This window comes from Phasianus colchicus, chromosome 3 (assembly GCF_987193195.1).
Source record: "Phasianus colchicus chromosome 3, bPhaCol1.hap1.1, whole genome shotgun sequence".
In the NCBI taxonomy this organism is placed as follows: Eukaryota; Metazoa; Chordata; class Aves; order Galliformes; family Phasianidae; genus Phasianus; species Phasianus colchicus.
In genome coordinates, this window is record NC_143438.1 from 13,681,457 (window position 1) to 13,701,353 (window position 19,897).

General features: G+C 42.0%; 2 protein-coding genes across 5 annotated transcripts in view; one reads left to right on the plus strand and one right to left on the minus strand.

The window, feature by feature from the left end:
- Positions 1 to 1,751: 1,751 nt before the first annotated feature.
- On the minus strand, positions 1,752 to 15,678 carry NQO2 (N-ribosyldihydronicotinamide:quinone dehydrogenase 2). Of its 3 annotated transcripts, XM_031589289.2 has the most exons (7): positions 15,540 to 15,678; positions 14,308 to 14,472; positions 12,796 to 12,926; positions 10,669 to 10,782; positions 8,857 to 8,958; positions 7,787 to 7,947; positions 1,752 to 6,881 (listed from the first exon to the last, which is right to left on the minus strand). In XM_031589289.2, the coding sequence occupies exons 1-7, from the start codon at positions 15,544 to 15,546 to the stop codon at positions 6,878 to 6,880; spliced, it is 684 nt and encodes a 227-aa protein (XP_031445149.1). In that variant the 5' UTR covers positions 15,547 to 15,678; the 3' UTR covers positions 1,752 to 6,877. The 3 variants fall into 3 exon arrangements, with proteins under 3 accessions (XP_031445149.1, XP_031445150.1, XP_031445148.1); XM_031589290.2 differs by having other exon boundaries at positions 1,752 to 7,947; positions 12,826 to 12,926; XM_031589288.2 differs by having other exon boundaries at positions 1,753 to 7,947.
- Positions 15,506 to 19,897, plus strand: part of DUSP22 (dual specificity phosphatase 22) — a 78,291-nt gene continuing 73,899 nt past the window's right edge. Inside the window, exon 1 of one of the 2 annotated variants that reach the window (XM_090137005.1) lies at positions 15,506 to 15,641. The gene's annotated coding sequence lies outside the window, so the exon portion shown is untranslated. The remainder of the gene's footprint in view (positions 15,642 to 19,897) is intronic. The other variant, XM_090137007.1, reaches the window with a different exon arrangement.

Genomic DNA, 19,897 nt, shown 5'->3' on the forward strand with positions numbered 1-19,897 from the left:
TCCAAAGCTCGCCCTGTCCACACTCCAGTCCTCGCACACACGCTCGGTCGGAGGCCAGGCACGAACTGCTGGGCCGGGCTGCCGCGCCCGCGTTAAAGCAGCGTGGGCCAAGCAGTCACAATGCATCGCACGGAGATGTCACAAACCACGGCTTGGCCGTGTTGCCTGTCCTCACCTTCACTGGGGGACATCACCACCCATCCCACAGCGATGTCGCCATCCATTGCTTGGTCATCACCGTGCGCCGGCCTCACCTGCTGCACGTGTGCCAGCAGCACTGCAGCCCCAGCACACGTTCCTGGGCTTTCCCCGGCACCGCTGCCCGCTCCATTCTCCCCCACATCTCGTGTGTTCAGCATCAGTGTTTCACACCAATCACCTGCACCACAGCCCCATTGGGTGGCTCTGGCCATGGCATGCAGCCCCAGGCTCATACACTGTGAAGGTTTATCATTCAATAAAAGTTCACGCTTCCCTCTGTCTCTTGGACTAGATAATCCTAGAGGTCTTCTCCTGCCTTAATGATTCTATGATTCTATGCTACCCACATGCATGATCACTATTTAGTGAAGCTTTCCCTGACGTTGGCAGCATTCCTTCATTGATGCATTTAATATTTTCTATTCGATCTTAAGTGTGCAGTGGTCTGGTCTGCTGCAAAGCCAGCCACTGCAGAAGCAGTATAGGGCTGCTATTTACCTTAAGCAGCAAAAGGGGACCTCGTTTGAGTAGAATGGTATAGAATTGCTAATAGGCTTTCATTACTGAGATGCTGAGTAGCCACTGAAGCAACTGTCTCTGCTTGTCCAAGTGCTGTGAAATTAACTGACCACCAGTGAACAGGATGTGTGTGTTTGTCTTGCATGAATATGGCCACCTACGCAAGAACCCTGGACAGTGACAGGTGATGATGTGTTTCCAGGTCTGTAGGCAAACTTTATTTTTCCTCATTTTGGAGTCTCAGTGGAAGCTCCTATGTTTCAAAATACTTTGCTGAATCTCGGCCTTGATGAAAACATTTCAGTACACAACCTAAGACTTCTTTGCTCACTGTTCATGATGAAGATTTTATAATTTTGGGACAAAAGGTACTTCTGTTGGAAACTTTATTCCAAGACTCCCAGTCTGATAGTAATCATATTAAGCTGTTCTCCGTTTTGAAAATTCATGGAATCAGGAAGGGATCATGATATTACTTAAGCATTTCAAAAATTCAGGAGATCACTAACGGCTATGTGCTGTTATTGGATTTGAGTGTGATTCTTCGCACTTCTGTGTGTTCTCCTTCCTCTGATAAGTTCCTGCATTTGTCACAGTGGGATGGTTTGGGACGGGATCTACTTTTGTGTGTTTCTCTGTGCACTTTCTAGACATGTAGAAAGAGGTGAGCAGAGACAAAAACGCAATTTATATTCACATAAAATATGTTTTTCAGAATTACTTGTGCTATCAACCAATATAGAATTCTATTCCAATGAAGCAGAGAATTGATGTAAATATTTATCTTAGAACACCATGTGTATGGGAACTGCTGAATCACGGCAGATTGATTGATCACCTGAGGCGAGCAGTGAGTCAGCCATGGGAGCACAGGTGAAGGCAATTCACCTGTGCTGCCAGAAGGGGTGGAGCCTGGCTGCACCTCTCCTAGACCCATTTAAGAGCTGACTACCAGTGGTGTGGGGTCTCTTCTGGAGATCCACTCTGCTGGAGTTTCCTAAGTGAGCCCTGGATGTGGGTGAGTGTCCTATGTTTTTTGCTTTGGTGTAATAACTGCATAGCTGAGCTCTCTGGTATCCCTCATAACTATAAGGTCTGTACATTCTTTGATTGCACGCTGTGGCTGCAGACCACAGTCTGCAAAACAAGTTCAATGGCCTGGTATAATGTCTTTTTTTTTTTGTTGGTTAGGTTTATTTTTCTGTGCTTTTATTTATTTATCTATTGTCTTGAAGATGTCTGAGAGGTTGGCATGCTTCTTTTTGCAGCAGGCAGTTCAAAGTGTTTGGCTAATGTAGGCTGAGAGATTTTTCCATTTTTCCATGAATGAAAGGAATGAGAAAACCTCTCAACGTTTTCTTTCTATCTCTATTCTGGAATAGGTTCATGTTTTTCAAGGTGGACCTGATGAAAATCCTCCACCTTTCAAGGACATGGTGGAATCCAGCTGGTAGTCTGTATCTGTCCAAAAAGTCTGTTGCTAGCAGCTCCTCTGATTTACTTGTGGGCTATTGTAGAACTGGAAGTGGTGAACCACTGGCCTTTGTTCTCATTGCTCCTGTGATGATTCTATCTCTGTCCTTCAGGGCAAATGGAAGAAAACTGTCAATGCTGAGCATGTGGCTGAAATGAGGGAAATAATCATCTGCTGTTGCGTGGAGAGAATGGAAGTGATGCACTTAAAAGGGCTGTATGTGAAACTGGTTTAAAAGTGACTGCTGTTGCAGTTGGGAGTTGGTTTGGGAATTTCCATTAATTCTTTAGTAAACTTATTCTTCTTGAGTATGTGTACTCATCATGCTGTTCTCCAAGTAGTTTAAGGTTATGTCTGGAAAGTGCTGGACAATGGAAGATGTGTGCTGCCTCTGTGAGAGTCTGCAGTGTGCTCAGCACCCACAGTTATATCCAAAAATACTTAAGAAACAAGCTTTGAAGATCTTTGCTGTATGTGTATGTCCTGGTCTTTTCTGTGCCTCTAGCTGGTGAGTGACTGAGAGCATGTCACTGGAGATCGTTGTTCCTTCTGTGCAGGGGCTGCAGAGCTCTCTGCTCCTACTAGAAGGGAGCAAGGCCAAGTCATGCAGCAGGTAGCAGCTTCAGGAAAATCTGTACAGGCTGAAGCCTCCTATCTTGTAAGAGACTGGGAGTGCCAGCCATGCAAAAGGGAGTCCAGCATAGAGCATGGGATTCACTGAGGTATATGCTCTCCATCTTGCATGAGGATGACTGATTTCAACTTAAATGCATCAGTAGTTGCTGCTCTGATTTGGAGCTACAAATAATAAAACCTCCTAATACACATTTAAGGGTGTGCTCCTTAAATGCAGTTTAGCTCTGGCATGGCAATCCTCCTAGTTTATCAGCTTTCTAGGCTTAATTGAGCTGAGTAACATCCCAAATGACACAACACCTTCTACTATTCAGATGTGTCTATAAGCCTATGGATTTTATTAGAAGCAATATTAATTGAATTGTATTTGATTACTTCAAATAAATGAAATGATAAAATTAGCATTAGTGTGAATTCAGTGGACATCCATGATTCAGCTATTCCTGTGTCTCATTTTGACTGTACAGATGTTGCTTCCAGCCTCCACAGTACATGTGCAACAGGTTTATAGGCAGGAAAAAAGTTGTTTTCAAAAGAGCCTTATGGGAGGTACAGATAGAGCTTCCTTTGAAATGTGACAGGATGTGAGTAGAGCCCCTTTACTCATTTAAAACAAAAACAAGAAGCTACCCCAGATTTGTTATGTGTTGTTTATTCATTAAACTGGCCAAGGATATTCTTAAGCTGGACAGTTAAAGAAAAGACAATCTGTCTCAATCACCTTGATCATACTCCTTTGACTCACCATCCTACTACTGCTCCTTATTATCCTTCCGTTATAGCAGTGGATTTTTGCATATGGAGAACTTCAGACATAAAGAATGGTTAATTTATTTGTGTGTATGTACATGTACCTATACATTTTTTGTGGATAAACATACAAAAAATACTTTTGTGTAGTTATCCATACCAAAGTGTGTGTGTCTGTGTATATCTATAAAAGCACTTTAGAACACTCCAGCTTTGTACTTTTTACGATAGGTTCAGCAAGGCAGAATCATGCAAGCATAGTCGCATATTCCTACTACTGAGCTCACTGCAGAGTCGCAATGCACCATGGCTACCTGCAAACAGCTGTGATGATGGGCTGCATCTGGCTCTAAATTGTCTTCAGTAATTCCTCTTGCTGGCCTACTGCTGGTGTCTTGTACAAACGTGTGCAATGTAAGGTGAGGCACGGCTGTGTGAAACTGTGCATCTCAATGCTCTTGATCTGCCTGCTATGGTGAAATCTTTGTTCCTTATGGAATGCATGCCGGTGTACAGTATATATTTATCTGGTCTGGAGTAAGCACAATGGGGAGCACCCCCTCGGCCTCCTTGTCAGTGCAGGGCCTGTGGTGCGAGGAGAAATCAGCATTTTTCTCGCTGCCGGTAGGAACAATGGGAGCTCTGTTAGCACCAGCCCAAACTTCTTTAGCCCCTGCCTCACAAGGCTGGAATGGCTGCTTAAACCCAGGTTCAAAGCCTTTGGCCTCCAAGTGCTTTAATTTAGCACTATTTTTGCTTCTCTAACCTCTGTTTTTACTGCTTAAACCATCTAAGGTCTCCTTGTTTTACAGGGAACTAAGCAGCTCCTTCTTATAATTAAAGAAAATCAAATGAAGGCTTGGATATTTCTTACTGATATTTAAACTTTGTTTTCATCTTCTTATAACTTGGGCAACGGTGATAAAAAGTGATTTTGCACAGCTTCTTGAAAATTTACACATCTTTTTTCTTTTTTATAGCTGTATTTCAAGCTTCTGTTTTTATTGTTTTTTAAAAAAATCATTTGATGGATGTTTTATGGCATTTCTATTTTATGCCATAAAATAAACCTTTCCCAGGTGTTTTTAGGTATGATTCACAACGGCATAACTAAAATAGTGATTCTTCTGATCCCCTTTTCTGTGTAGAAGGATAGTGAAAGTGGAAGAGTGCAGAGGAGAGCAACAATTTCCGAAGCCCAGTACCTTGCTCTTTTAAGAATAACTAGGCAGGGTACAACTTCACAGGAAATAAACTATTTAGGAGAGAAAGTGACGCATGTCTACAAACTCTATCATGTGGATGAATGGATGGAATTGATCACTTGATTGAGAGTAAACAAATGAAGATCTCAGAACCAGGTGCTTCTTCCCCAGCTCCAATGCTATGTGCAAGTAAAAAGTTGACCAGATGAACATTGCCAAAGAGCACTGTCTCATTAAAAATGACATAAATCCATGAGAGGACTGAAAAAATACAGAGGAGAGATCTACTGGAGCTGATAAGTACGGAGAAAACAAACACAGCCCAGGAAATCCCCCAAACTAAATGTAATCAGAGGTTGGGACAGTATTCAGGGGAAGTGCTTGTTCTTCCTGGTTTATAACCACTGTGTAGAAAAGATTTGGAGTTAGAGAATCCTTTTTGACCTAACACTGCTGCTCTTGTATGCTTACTTTATGCGTAACTGGGCTAATGCAGGCACTTATTATCACAGATGTAAATGAGCTGAGACACATGCAGCAAGTAGTATCCAGAGGTGCATCTTAATCATATTTGAGTAATCATTATATATTGAATAATATATGTATATAATGTATGTGTATGTAATATACATATGGAATAATATGTATATTAATCATATTCTTCACCTAATGTTTAAACCTACTAAGCACTGCAGTTGATTGAGCAAAGTAACATTTTGTTTGACAGTTGCAGCTTGTACTTTCATATCCACTTCCTTCTTTCTTGAATTCTCTAGTAACTGAACTGGCTGAGGGAGCTGGGCTTGTTCAGCCTGGAGGAAAGAAGGCTGTGAGGTGACCTCACTGCAGCATTTCAATACCTAAAGTGAGCCTACAAACAGGAGGGGAATCAATTCTTTGAAAGGGTAGATAACAGCAGGACAAGGGGAAATGTTTTTATGTTGAAGGAGGGGAGATTTAGGTTGGATGTCAGGGGGAAGTTCTTTACTATGAGAGTGGTGAGGTGCTGGAACAGGCTGCCCAGAGAGGTTGTGGATACCCCATCCCTGGAGGTGTTCAAGGCCAGGTTGGATGGGGCCCTGGGCAGCCTGGTCTGATATTAAATGGGAGGTTGGTGGCCCTGCATGTGGCAGGGGGGTTGGAGATTCATGATCCTTGAGGTCCTTTCCAACCCTGGCCATTCTGTGATTCTCTCCTGTACAACTTTAATATTTGCATTTACAATCATATAGATTGGAAAAGATGTTTGAGATGGTCATGTCCAACTGTCAACCTGACCATGTCCCTTAGTAGCCTTATCATCCATGGTAATCTCAGAGTTTTGAGTTGATTCTTATTTTCTCAAACTTTTTTTCTTCATGGGTTTGATGATGGAAGGACTTATAAGCTGCAAACTTTCACATTTGAAATTAGACTTTATTTATTAAAATAATAATTTTAAAAGCTATTATATTCTAGTCTCGATTGCTTTGATGGAGACACCTCCTATTGTGCCATGTAACACCTCAGTTCCATCTTTGCCCATGTCTCTGGTGTGAACTCCTCTGCAGGAAATAACGTATACAGGATGTGCTGGGAAATTCTGATATAGTTTCATTAGTTGTCCTAGGGAATAACAGTAAGTATTCCACTGATCCTGAGTAATGTCTTATTCTTTCCAAATTTTTAGAAAGTAATTTTCTTCTGTTGAGTTAACTAGTCAGATCACTCTTCACAGTAAAGATGAGAGAGAATCATTTACTGAGCAAATGTTTTGACCTGATTGGGCTTTGCAATGAGATTTTGTACTTAGCAGGAAATTGTAATAGGGATTTTTTTAGAATCTTTGTGCACGTTGTGAATCCTTGTCAACCAGACAGTGGCAAGAAATTTCCTTCTTGAGAAAGTCCTTAGAATGTTCAAGAAACATTCTGATGTTGTACCAAGGAACATGGTTTACTGGGGAAATAGTGGTGGTAGGTGGATGATTGGACTGGATCATCTCAGAGGTCTTTTCCAACTTTAGTGATTCTATGATTCTTTTCAGATGTTCTGTATATACATGATATCACAAGGTCGGCTGTCAGCGAAGAGCCAGATCTAATAATCATGGTTAGCTATATAGAAAGGAAGAATTTCCATGTCAGTTGATTTTTTTTTTTTTTCTTGATACTAGATATTCATCTGGTAAGGTAAGCACCATAATTATAAAATCCAGAAAATTGTAAAATTTAGGTTTCATATGTCTGAGGATACTCTGAGGAATATGGATAATATTGTGTCTTCCAAAGGATTACTCCCCTCCAAATCAATGAATCTTCCATGGTTAGGCACTTATTTTCCTGCGGAGAGGGATTTACTTGTTCTTCAATCCCTCTTTAGGTAACTTGCAGTTGTCTTTTGGACAAAAAGTACTTTCCCCACAACTTGTGCATATGACATTTTCCATTTTATTCCCACTCACTTTCATGCACAAGTGATATTGGACCAAGGCAAAATTGTCTATTGCTCTGAGTCACTGTGCAACTGTACATCCTTTTACATTATCTGCAGTCAAGCTTCATAGCTTAAAGGCATAAGTGCAGATCTTTCGTTGGAAAAAAAAAAAAAAACAGGTTTGGCCACAATGAAATTAAGTATAGGTAGTGATTTCCTGGCCAATAAAAAGAAAGAGGCAGTTGGTATGAAGAGTGTTGAAATAAAATTGGCAATGTACTTTACTGTTTCATAAGCAGTAATGGTATAATTTGCAACTCTTGTGTTACTAACAATGTGCAGGCAGAATGTCTCTGTTTATATGGGCAAGGATAGTTCTTCACAAAGAGCTGTGCATCCATCATTGAAGAGAATTCCTCAGAAAATAAAGACAAATGCTTTATTGACAGCTAAGCTGCCAACTGTTGTATTCAAGATACCTATAATGCATATGAATTCTGAAGCTAGCATTCTGATATTGAGATAAAGCATCCATAAGAATAGAAAAAGTATCTGTAGTCCTGTGCTTGAACACTAATTAAAATACCACTCAGGAGTGCAGTTTATGGGTTCTTCCTTCCAAAGAGTCTTCAGTCGCTGTGCCCAGGCAGTAAGCATCTCCTTCCTTTTCCCCTCAGAGACATATTCCGGAGCAAAGCAGATGTGAGGCTCAAGGACTTTCACACCACAAAAGTGCATGATGCCATGCTAAACCCGAAAGAAAGAAAGAAATGCCTTAGCAGATAGTTAGCTTTTCACTTTCAATTCTAGCATGTGGAATATTCAAATCTAAAACTGTTTGTGACCCTGTGTAAGACAGGTTTTCTAAACCAGTGCCTTTATCAGGAGAAGGGAAATTGCGGGCATTTAATATTGATCTTGGCAGTTGGTTAGTGTTGAAGGGCAGGCATTAAGCAGAATGGCATACAGTGCACTGAATATGGCCAGCTTCATTGATCCTGGTCTGTGGAATTTGTCAGCTCAACTTGCCATTTCTTTGTGTATGTCTGAATTCACAGCTGCATTTAACGTTCTTTATTATGTTGATTTGCAAGATATGCAGCTGGGTAGCCTCACAAGGGCACACAGCCAGTATTCAAAAATGGCTAGACCAAAGAATCTCTAGAGAAATTAATACAAACTGATTGTGTTATATCAAGAAGTAGCTGGCTCAATTTGCCTTACAACCTAAATTACTCAAAGCACTTTTTCTACCTCTGACAAAAGAGCAGCAATGAGAAAAGACATGTCATGATAACGTGAGTGCCCTCCTGTTCCCCTTCCTACATGATTCAGGTAGGTATGGGGTAAAGAAACTTGGCATGCTAGAGCTAAAGGAAATCCTATTATGCTAGAGAAGCTAAAAGACAAACATCATGAGCTTTCTTCAGAGACAATACAAAACAACTTTAAAACTATCTGGAATTTCAAAGCAGTTGCAAGATTATAGGGCCTAGCTTGTAGATGGTTGGAATTAGCAAACTAGTTATTTCTTTTTATTATATACAATAAATAAATCTTATGTAAAACTATCATCAATACAATTGAAAGAAAAAATTGAATAGTTAAAAATTCAGGCAAATAAGTAACAACAACAATAGATTTCATTTATTATACCTGCATGGGCCACAGGATATAACGGATATCACCACTCATACTTCCTTTTGCATACATCTCTTCAGTTCCTCCAGTAGTGAAAGAAAACATAGCTAACTTGTTCTAGAATTAAAAAACAAAACAACACAGTGCTTAAGTTAGGCATGTTTAAAGAAGAGTTGCTGAACAGTTTAAGAGAAATTCCAGGAAACCTGGGCATCACCAATTTTTAGGCGTGTCCTGTTTCCTAGAGCTGAGATGTAGCAGCAGCCTGGAGTCACAGGCTGAACATGTGCAGCTAGTCAGTGGACTGTGCATCAGGGTTTTAGGCGGAGACGCATCATAAAGAAAAGGAATTACATATACTGACATGTGTTTATGAAACAGGGCTGACCCTTACTTTCTCTGACTAAATGTTTGGAAAATTGTGGCTGGAAAGCACTCTTACTGAGGACATCTTTATTCCCTTCTCTCATCAATGCAGAAATTGAATGCTACAGTCCTCATTCAGACTTGGGATTGCTTGTCACTTTCCAAGCTACAACTGGTTTTCAAATTATTTCTCAGGTGTTCTAAAATCCCCATGTTTCTTCTGATTCAATAAGTGTGGTATGGGCCACAGACTTGTACCCAGCATGTAATCTTTCTGTCTTAGTAATTAAAATTACATTTTTCCTGGTGTGACTCAGTGCAGTATCTCAGCTTCCTTGCCTGTAATCGGCTTGCAGCTATGATGATTGCGGTTTACTCCCATTCATCTCAGTGGGGCAGCTATTTCTGAAATGTAAACCAACTGAAATATTTGGAATAATGAGAATCAAAAATGACAGATTACAGTGCACTGAAGGGTTGCTTGGAAGGACAAGGATATTGACCTGCTTTAGCCCCACTAGTCTGAACTGGTATGAATATATCTAAGTAAATACAAAAAACAACTGCTACAGGTGGAATTTGGAAGCACTCCCCCTTCCCCCCCCCCCCCCCTTGATAGATTTTTTTTTTACCTTTTGTAATGTACTGCAGAGGATTGATGTCTGGATTATGATTATGTTTTGGAGGAAGATAAGGAAATAAGTCCCAGTAATGGATTAGGATGCAGTTTTTGTAACTCCTTGTACTTACCAAGCAACTATTGAGTGCTGCTCAAGATACCTTTGGACTGATAAATACCTCAGTGATAAGACCTGAACTAATGTATTGAGGTTGCTTCAAAAGTAATGCCTTCTACTTATTTTCAGGGAAACTACAATGGATACAAAAAGCATATAATATTATCTCACTGTTGCCACTGCTGAGATGTACTACTCACCACCTCACTGTGCTCACAGCCCCTTTTGGTCTCCAGAAATGTCCAGCAAGCACTGATGAATGTCAACGAATGGCATGTTTTTTGCATGGATGAATTAAGTTCCACACCTTTGTTTCATACACACTTCCATGTCAGATGTCATTTGGTCAGACCACTCCTCTGCTTTCATCTGTCACACAGCAACAACACCTAACAGAATACTGGAGCGAAGGTTCAACCTCTGCTGCCATACTGCCATCTGACATCATGGGCCAGCATAATAAGTTAGGAGGCATTACTTCTGGAGCAGCCCGCAGAACTGTAGTGCTGAAGGCCTGAATAGAGCCAGATGCTTCCAAAAACAAGTAATTCCTGTACGGAATGGAGGACAGCTGAAAGTGAGAGGTTTTTTTTTTTTTACAAATATAATGGAACAGGTCACTTCCAAGCCATGCTATGGTTCTATGATTCTATGCAAAGAAAGACCATTACCTAAAGTGCACTGCAAAAATTTTGAACTTAATAAAACAGTCTCAGAAACATACCTTTAGTAAACCAGAGTCATAGCAGTTTGGAAAATCGTGAGCAAATCCTTGGACCAAGACTCTGTCCATCCAGCCTTTCATGATTGCTGGCATGCTGAACCAGTACAAGGGAAACTAGGCAAAAAATGAATGACCTTGTTAGTGCAGAGAGCCTAGGGCATCCTTAGGCCTGGTCTGTAGGCAATCTCTTGTTTTCCTAATCTGTTCAGATCTTGTACACATCTTTGAGGAAGGAGAGGCAGTAACTATGCTTGGCAAAAATAACTGAAGTGCTCTCTGTTTGTAGCAATCTCAGGTACATAGCAGCTGTAGTGCGTTAATACCATGGTGAATGTCAGAGCTTCCACATGAATGGAAGTTGGAAAATGGTAGAGCTGGAAAATGTCATTTTTCAAACTCAAGACCATACAAAATGCAAAAGGAATGTATAAGCTAATGGTTATTGTTACCAAAATGGCCACAGGGGGACCTATTACCAGGGCATCTGGTGACAGCTCTGATCTGACATGATGTTCTAACGCTGCCTTGCAGCCCACTGACATGTTGGTCTTGAACTGCCATTTTGAGAAGAAAACTTCCTCTCTAACAGTAGGTCTCCTTTTTTTCCCCTCTTTCCTTATTATTATATTATATTTCTTCTGCACTAGAATGTGCTCAACTCCTCCTGGTATTTTACAGACAGAAAGCAGAAAGCAACCTCTTCCCTCAGGGGATGTTTTATGATACTTATATGAGAAACAATAATTTGAAAATGATGAAAGCATGCATTTGAAATGCTTGCTCAGGATGCAGTCATATCCTAAATTTTACCGGGAGCAGGACAGCTGAATATATACAAGCTGTGCCTAGGCCATCAGTTTGATGAGTTTGATCACAATATTTTCCTGAATATCAGCACTCTGGAGGCCAGTACATTGTGTACTTTATCCTTGCTATTGACTGCATTTGCACAAGTATGTGACATGTTTCACTCTCTACACTGCTGATGCTGCTGTTTCATTTAGGACCTACTCTGTACCCAGGCATCTGTCTCCCACAGGGAACGCTTCTTCCATGCTGTGGGGCTAGTGTTGCTTCCTGTGATATTTCTGGGCCTTGTGCACACCAAAGACAGGACTACTGCAGTAAAGAGCAGAGATGAGTTGTAAAACTCAGCTAGCAAGTCCAGACATTGCTTGTCCAACTCAGCGATGAAAGAGGGCAGTATGGTTGGGGAAGTCAGAACTCCCCAAGCTTGCTGGCTGCCCCAAACTCCTTGCCCATAAAAGAAGCCATGTCCAGCTTCCTGCTGCCTGATAACCATGGTCAGGTACATCGTTGTGAATACAGACACTACATTTGGCCTTGTTGCAGCAAGTTTCTGGATTTGCTGTTATAACTACTCTAATAATTGTACTCCTGATCTGTGCTTGTTCCTGTGACATTATTTAGAGATGAAGCCTTTGTCCATACAGCTGATGGTTTGGTGTCTGCTACAGTTTCCCAAACTTGAAACTGCATACTTTAACTGCATTTAAACCCTTACATTCCCACGCATAAATGTGTGTTTGGTTTGCTTGTGCTCCAAGATGTGAGTATAGTATTGGGCTGCATGATAATAAGGCACTGTTCTCATATTGAGAATTATAGCATTAGTTTGCACTCAGTACTTTGTAGTCTGAGTGGACCCATGCAATTGTTTTAGAGTGCAGTGGCATAAGAAGCAATCTTCACAAAAATATTCTAATTGCACTGTTTCTGAATGTTAGTTTCAAGGCGAAATGCAGATGTGAATTTTACTTGGCTGTTTTCAAGATCTGATCTCACATGCCTTCCTGTTTGCTAAAAATGTCAGTGTGGAGCCATTATTTGTGTGAAAAATTCATACTGTGCTAGCACAAATAATACACTTCATCTGGTATTTTTGAGTTTTCCGAAATACACACCATATCAGAAAAACCTGACACCTTGAAATTGCTATGCTGGGTATAAACCATTTTATGTTGATTGCTGAACTGCTGCCTGTTCACTCTTTCTAGAGTCAATGTACCTAATGAAATCTGTAATCTTTTCACTTACTACTCCTTTTAGGCTGTTCAGCCCTGTACATTACAACAGAAGTATTCTAATGCAATTTAAAATAATGACCTGAAAAATCAGTAAGTCTGCTTCCTGCACCTTCTTTTGCTCTTCGATCAAATCGTTGGACAAACATCCTTTCTTGTAAGCTTCTGTCATCTCCACAGCATAATTGAACTCATTCGAGTTGTGCAAGCAACCTGTGGAGAGAAGGGCACAGTCACTGCTTACTCCATCCACGGCACTATAGCCAAATAAGAATCAAATACATGTTGTGATCTGCAGTTCTAAAATGAGTTACTGCTTGCTTTTCTTTTCCCACTTACATTTTTTTCATGGCTTTTCAGTATCATCACAGCTGATAGATGATGATCTGATTGTAAACTGGAGGAATGTATGACCTCAGAGTACTGAAACTTTCACCTTTCTGAAGTAACGTGATGTGCAAAAAGAAGACTTAATTTGGTGATGCAGATGGATGATTTAAGAAGATGTAAGAGAATTTTGCTAATTGTTCTGCCTCTGCATTAGGGATTACTGAAACTGCAGTCACAAGCACTATGTATCTGCTCTTTGGTTTCTGTGGCAGCTCAGCAGAGGCTGAGTGGTTCCCCAGCCCCAGTATCCACTGTCTGTGCTGGCTCCATCATGATTCAGGTATGTCCAAATCAAACTACACATCCATTCCTGCTGATTGAATTAGCAGTTCATCAGTCTTTAGCAAAAGGACTGGTTAAAAGTATGGGAAAGTGGAAGTACTGACCTTATAAGCTGAACTAAGTTGTACAATGATATCTGAAGATATTTCTCACCCAATGGTGAGAAATGGACTTCAGATGAGAGATCGATTCTGAACAAGTGCTAATGCATTTTTGTCTCTCAGTAATCTCACTGTGAGCCAAGAGTCGTGCCCAGGATTGGACTTTTAGAAATTCTCAAGTCTTGCAGTCTCACTGTTAATAAGCGTCGTCTTCTTTCTTTGCCAGTGCTCGCCTTAGACTTGTGATATTTCTTTTTGATTCTTGCTCTAAAGAAGGATTGTCAGTTCTCATAGATGGTGTTAAAGCTTTGTTTTTCTTGACTAGAAAAATTACCATGGCTAAATGCTATTAAATAGTTGTGAGATGCCAAGACGACTCACAAACCCATGCACTTAAATGCCTGGAGCTAATTTGCAGTAAGCATTTGTAATATTGTTCATTAAGGGGAGGTTGTTCTTAAAGTGTCTCTTCAGTTGATTGCAAATACCAGGAAAACAATGGCATCCCTGATTCCCTTCTATAGACAGAACTTCCCTGTCTATAGACAGAATGCTGTTTTACAGGTCTGTACTATACAGATGATTCATCTTTCTAATTGAGGGGACATTTCTAAGATTTATTAAAAAACAGGTGATACTTACACTGGCATTTCTTGATCAATGCTCGCAGAAAATAAAAAAGCAGAGTCTTGTTAGTTGAGTTATATTTGTACAGAATGATAGCAACTGCTTTTCAGAATGCACCTAACAGCATGGGTTCTAGATTGTTAATGCAGCAGGATGAACAAGATGCAAGTTTGCCTCATTGAAAAATTTCTCACCAACAATGTCATTTCTTGTTGCCCGTGGCTCAAACTGCATTGCATATAAGTCAGACACTGTGACACTGCAGCCCTGTTTGCTCAGTTCTTCCACAGCAACCGTCTTCAAAGATCCATTGAAAGAGTTGGGCTCTTGATGTGCGTAGACGATCAGAACTTTTCTCCCTGGAGGCAGAAAGAAAAGCAGAGGACACCTTTAGGTGGAACTCAGTGGACAGTGGGTGTATTTCTTTAGCAGGCTGTGCTGCCCTACACCAGCTCAACTCAGGGCTTTCCAATTTCTCCTCTGACAAGGACATCTTGAATCAGCTTTTGTGTTTGGCTGATTCCACTACCACTCCACAAAACACCCTACAACAGGAAAAAAAAAGCCTTCTGTTGGTTTAGCTCCCTCAGCTGGGTAGACAAGCTGCAGCAATTGTGCAAACAGGATGGAATCAAAGCAGCACCAATTTACACGTCCTCAAAACTGTTGTAGAAATGACTTCTGGGAGCTCAGAGCACCTCCTGCAGGTTCTCTCTACATCTTCTGTTTCAGTGCTGTGTGAGTGACAACATCAGATGTTTAGATGCCACTATTGCAGTTCAGTGTCTTCACGGGGACACCAACAAAAAGTGACAGGATTTTTCTTAGTGTGTCAGTGAGCTTTCTGGTTCATGTCAAATTGCCAACAGAGTGTATTTAAGCTAAATTGAATGGCAGGGCAGATATGGTGGGATGTAGCTTCAGAAAGAGCAGTGAGGCAGTGGCACAGGCTGCCCAGGGAGGTGGTGAGTCACTGTCCTGGAGGGTTCAGGAAACATGTGGACGTGGCACTGAGGGATGTGGTTAGTGGGCATGGTGGGGATGGGTTGATGGTTGAACTAGGTGATCTTAGCAGTCTTCTCCAATCTTAATGACTCTATGATTCTATTCTCTGAAATTTCCAGGTTTTATATAAAAAGACTGAACACGCAGAACAAGCAGCTCTCAGTTCCCAGCTGGCAGTATGTAATTCAGGCATCTCCTGAGCTCATCTGCTCCAGCGGTTTGCTGCCCTTGAAGTGGAGCTGTGGGCACTGTGACACTGTGTTTGGAGAGACTGGAGTTTTCAAACGCATCCTTCGCTGAGCGAATTGTGGCGATTTGACAAAATAACGGCTTCGTATCACAAGGCAACGCTACAGGCGTTCCATACACCAGCCTGCCGAGGGTCTGAGTGAATCGCATTTGTATCAGCAGCTCTTCTTACCTGCCATTCTCCAGTAGCGCTTGGAAGGTTCCGTCCCGAGACTCCGACACGGCCTGTAAGCTCAAACGCCGCGTTCGTTTACGTGAGGAACGGCACCAGGAGGTACGCAGATCTCCGTCCCGTGCGATCCCCGTCTGCAGGAGCGGGGCGGGGGGCCCGCGATCAGACGTTTGTGAGCTCTGCCGGGCGCACGGAGCGCTGTGAGAGAACGGACTTCAATCTCTCCTCGCCCCACGTCTGGCAGAGGATCGTGCCCGCGTTTCGGCCTTTCTTCCTGCCGCCTTTTCAAACCCCGTTTCGGACCCGCTCGCCGCTCCCCGTCTCGCTGCAGCGCAGGCCCCGGGGCGGCTCCGCTCCCCGCCGTGCTTTACCCGCAGCGGAGCCCTGCCGGCCCGGCGCCGCGCGTCCTCTGTGCGCTGAGGCGGGCTGCCGGGCGGCGCGGAACCGAGTCGAGCCGCTCGCTGCCCTTCCGGAGGGCCGGGCCCAGTGCGGGGCGGGCAGCGGCCCGAGGCTGCGGCTGCCGCCGCCGCTGGAGGCGTTGGTTTTACTGCGCGCTGTTGTTACCGTTGTGTTTACGTGTATGGGTTGTGTGTGTGATGATCGCGTGCTCGTGTTGTGCTGCAAAGGGCGATGCTCGTCGCTGGCAACAGCAGCTCGGTGATAGGTACGCCTCCTCCAACCCTCGTGCGTAGAGGGGTGAGAATGACTTTGGGGTTTGCAAATGGAGAATGTGAGGGGAAAACCGAGTGTTTGAGTGATCAATAAACGCCAGCGCTACCTGTGTCCTCCTGCAGTGGAAAAATGTCTGTGCAAAGCTCGTGCCACTGGCATTTTTTACCTGCTGCCCAGGTTATGGGAGACACAAATCCCACAGCATTTCCCATTACTTCCCAGGAAGAAAGTACTGCAGGCACTGGCGACAGCAGTGGGCACTGAGGCTACAGCAGTCACTTACAGGCTAGTCAGGGCTCTGAGCAACCTGATCTAGCTGTAAGCATCCCTGTTCATTGCCAGGGAATTGGACTAGATGACTTTTAAGGATCCCTTTCAACTCGAATGATTCTAGGATTCTGTCCTGTTGAATATCACTGTTGCTGCCTGGACATGGCCTGAACATCAACCAGGTCTCTGCTGGCACATGACTCCTCCGAGGTCCTGCTTCCTTTCCTATCCACACCCATTGCTATCAGGAGCCTACTCAGAGTGAACAGTGGCTGTTCCCAAGCCAAAAAGCTTTCCAGAGCTTTCTCAGAGTCTGATGGCAGCTGACATGCTTGGTCTTATCCTGACATGAAGCACTTCAGTACCTATGTTTTGACAAAGCTGGCACAGAAGTCTCAGCTGTCTTGGTCTCCTGTAATGCAAACAGTGAATGTGAGATCCTTGATGAAGGGCAGATTTCCTCTGAGTACAAAATATTTTTGTCCTCCTCAGGATGTGTTGTTAACATGTATGTTGTTAACATCAACAATATTTGAAAAGGTTCACCTGAACATAGAGATCACATTAACAGAGGAGTCTTATTTCATGTGGAGGAAGGACTTCAGGGAACACGTCAGATTGATGGAAAGATGAGGAGCTTTTGGAGTAGGTCCAGAGGAGGGCCACAAAGGGGGCTGGAGCATCTCTCCTGTAAAGACAGGCTGAGGGAGCCAGGCTTGTTCAGCCTGGAGAAGAGAAGGCTCTGGGGAGACCTTCCAATTCTTATAGGGAGTTTATAAGTAGGAGAGAAATAAGTAGGAGGGAAATAAACTTTTTATGTGGCTAGATAGTGATAGGACAAGGAAGAATGGTTTTAAACTAAATTAGGGGAGACTTAGATTAGATGCTAGGAGGAAATTTTTCACTGAGAGGGTGATGAGACACTGGCACAGAGAGGCTGTGGATGCCCTATTGCTGGACTAGATGACAGGATGGATGGGGTGCTGGGCAACCTGATCTAGTGCCCGATTTAGTGGTTGGTAACCCTGCCTGTGGCAGGGATGTTGGAACTAAGGAGGTATTTGAGGTCCCTTCCAACCCAAGCTATTCTGTGATTCTATGACAGACACCTATGTTAAAATATTGCACCGTTACTTACAAAGGAAGATGTTTTATTTTACTATCTAGTGAATAATAGGCTTATAACTGGAAAACATTGCTCCACTGTAAGTGTGATGCAGTCTTAACTTCAGGGTGTTTATGAATATGAAGGCATAGAATCATTAAGTATTTCTCCACGTGACTGAAAGATAGTTATCTCAGTGCAGATGTAAAACAAAAATCTTATTTCTTAGTAAGGTTGTACGTGATCAGTTCACATGTTAATTCCTAGTACACACTAAAGTATGTCTTTCTCCAATATTGTGAGGCTGATCTCTAATAATTTTACAAAATAGTAACAGAAAAGTCAGTCTGTTTTCCTGTTTGCCTTTGGACAAGTCCCCTTGTAAGGATTTCAGCAGCCTGGTTCAGGCAAATCTATGAGTACATTTTTTAGAGCTTTAAGAGAAGGTTCAGGGGTTTTAGGAATCCATTTACTTTTGCTGTTTGGGCAACTGTGTGAGATGGAGTGGAGTTTCTTATAGTCTCCCTTCCACCTCTTTCGCATCCCCCTCATTTTTAATGGTAATTCCCAGGAAAGTGTTAAGAGAGTCTCAGACATGCTCAAAGAACAGCGTACACCTGCAATGAGAATTTCATTTTGCAGGTTGGAAATCTCTCTCACTCTTTTTTTTTCTTTCTTTCTTTTTTTTCCCCATTGCATTTGATATCTCTCTTCAGTCTTCCCTTGTAGCAAGAAAAGGATGTTGTTTTTTTCTTTTTCCTGTAAATATATTTCTCGCTCTAAGAAATTCATTGCTAATTAGCAATGAGAAAAGTAGCAGTGACTAAAATGGAATAAAATTCTCCTGTCCTTGTCAGTTATCCCTGAGTATTGACTGAGTGAATTGGACTTCATAAGAAATATGTATATTTATAGCTTATCTTGCTTTTGATTGGCACAGAATGTTCTCCTCTCTAACACAAAACATAGATCCTAAGAAAGTAACAACGTCAGTAGAGATTCAGATCAAAGGCCTGTTTAACTTCGTGTTCTGTCTTCAACTCTGCTCACGAGTGGCTTCCTTCAAAAGAGTAAGGACAGGGTAAGCATGTAGGATATTTGCCCCACTGCTTAGCCTGCAGATATCTTCACCTTGGGCCTGAACATATAGCAGTTTGTATGGTAAACTTCAGTTTATCTCTCTGTTAAGTACTTTGCCTAATCTCCCTATGACTCTGTACCAGTTCCTTAAATGTGCAACATTCTTAGCAAAAACTTTCACAGACTTGCCTTCTGTTCTGAAGAACGATCCTTTTGGCTGTTCTGCATCTGGTTCCTAACAGCTTCTTCAGTTGATGCCCTTTCGTTCTTACACTGGGCATGACAGTGAACAACAGGCCATCACTGTTGTCCCCTATGACCAAAGGTGATTTGCTGGACTAGGCTGCAAGGTACAGTTATCTTCCTTGGAAAGTAAATAAATTAGATTATAGCTACCCAGGAACGATTTTAGTTTCCTTACAATTTTCTCAGGAGTAATACCAAGTTTATTGTACACACGGTTATTTCTCTTCAACAGTGAGTTAAGATTTTAAAATATGTATCCAAAGGACATCTGTTGTGCCCTCTAGTGCCTAGTGCAGCGGTATGCACTTTTATCAGGGGTGGTTAAAAGGAAATGAAGCCTTCACCAGCGGGCAAGTTTTTTGTCTTTAATGCAGGTTCTCTTCCAGAAGAAATGTTGAACAACCTTTGCCACAGTGAGAATAAGCAGTAAGGAAAAATGATACGTATCACTGTATAGGAGAAACTGTCTACAAAATTAGTTTTCAGTCAACATTCCAGAGAATAAGTCCCCTGAGATAGTAGTTCTAAAGCTGTGAATGCTGAAATTCTGCACTGCACTGTACCATCATACGTGTCTCTATACCACTGTTGTTATTCCTGTGATTGTTTTGTGAGGCAGTAAAAAGGAGACAGTCAACCTCATATGGGTCTCTCTCCTTAAAGCAGTAGAGTTGACAGGCTTGAATAACAGGAAGGAAGGAAGCAGGAAGACTACGTAACTAACAGCCTCTTACTGTGACCTGTTTTTCTTCTCAGCCTCTGTCTGGGAGTGAGTAACAGAAATTGAAAACGGTAACCTCTTGTGTTAAGAATTATACAGTATCTCTAAGAGAAAAACAAAGCATCAATGAGCACAGTGTCCTAGGAAGCAATTCCGATTAGTCATTCAGCTTGTTTTTAAAACTATGATGTGAAATATTTAATAATGTTAAAATGTTTTAGAATGCTTTCAAATATATACTTACAGCTTTTATCAATTTGAAAC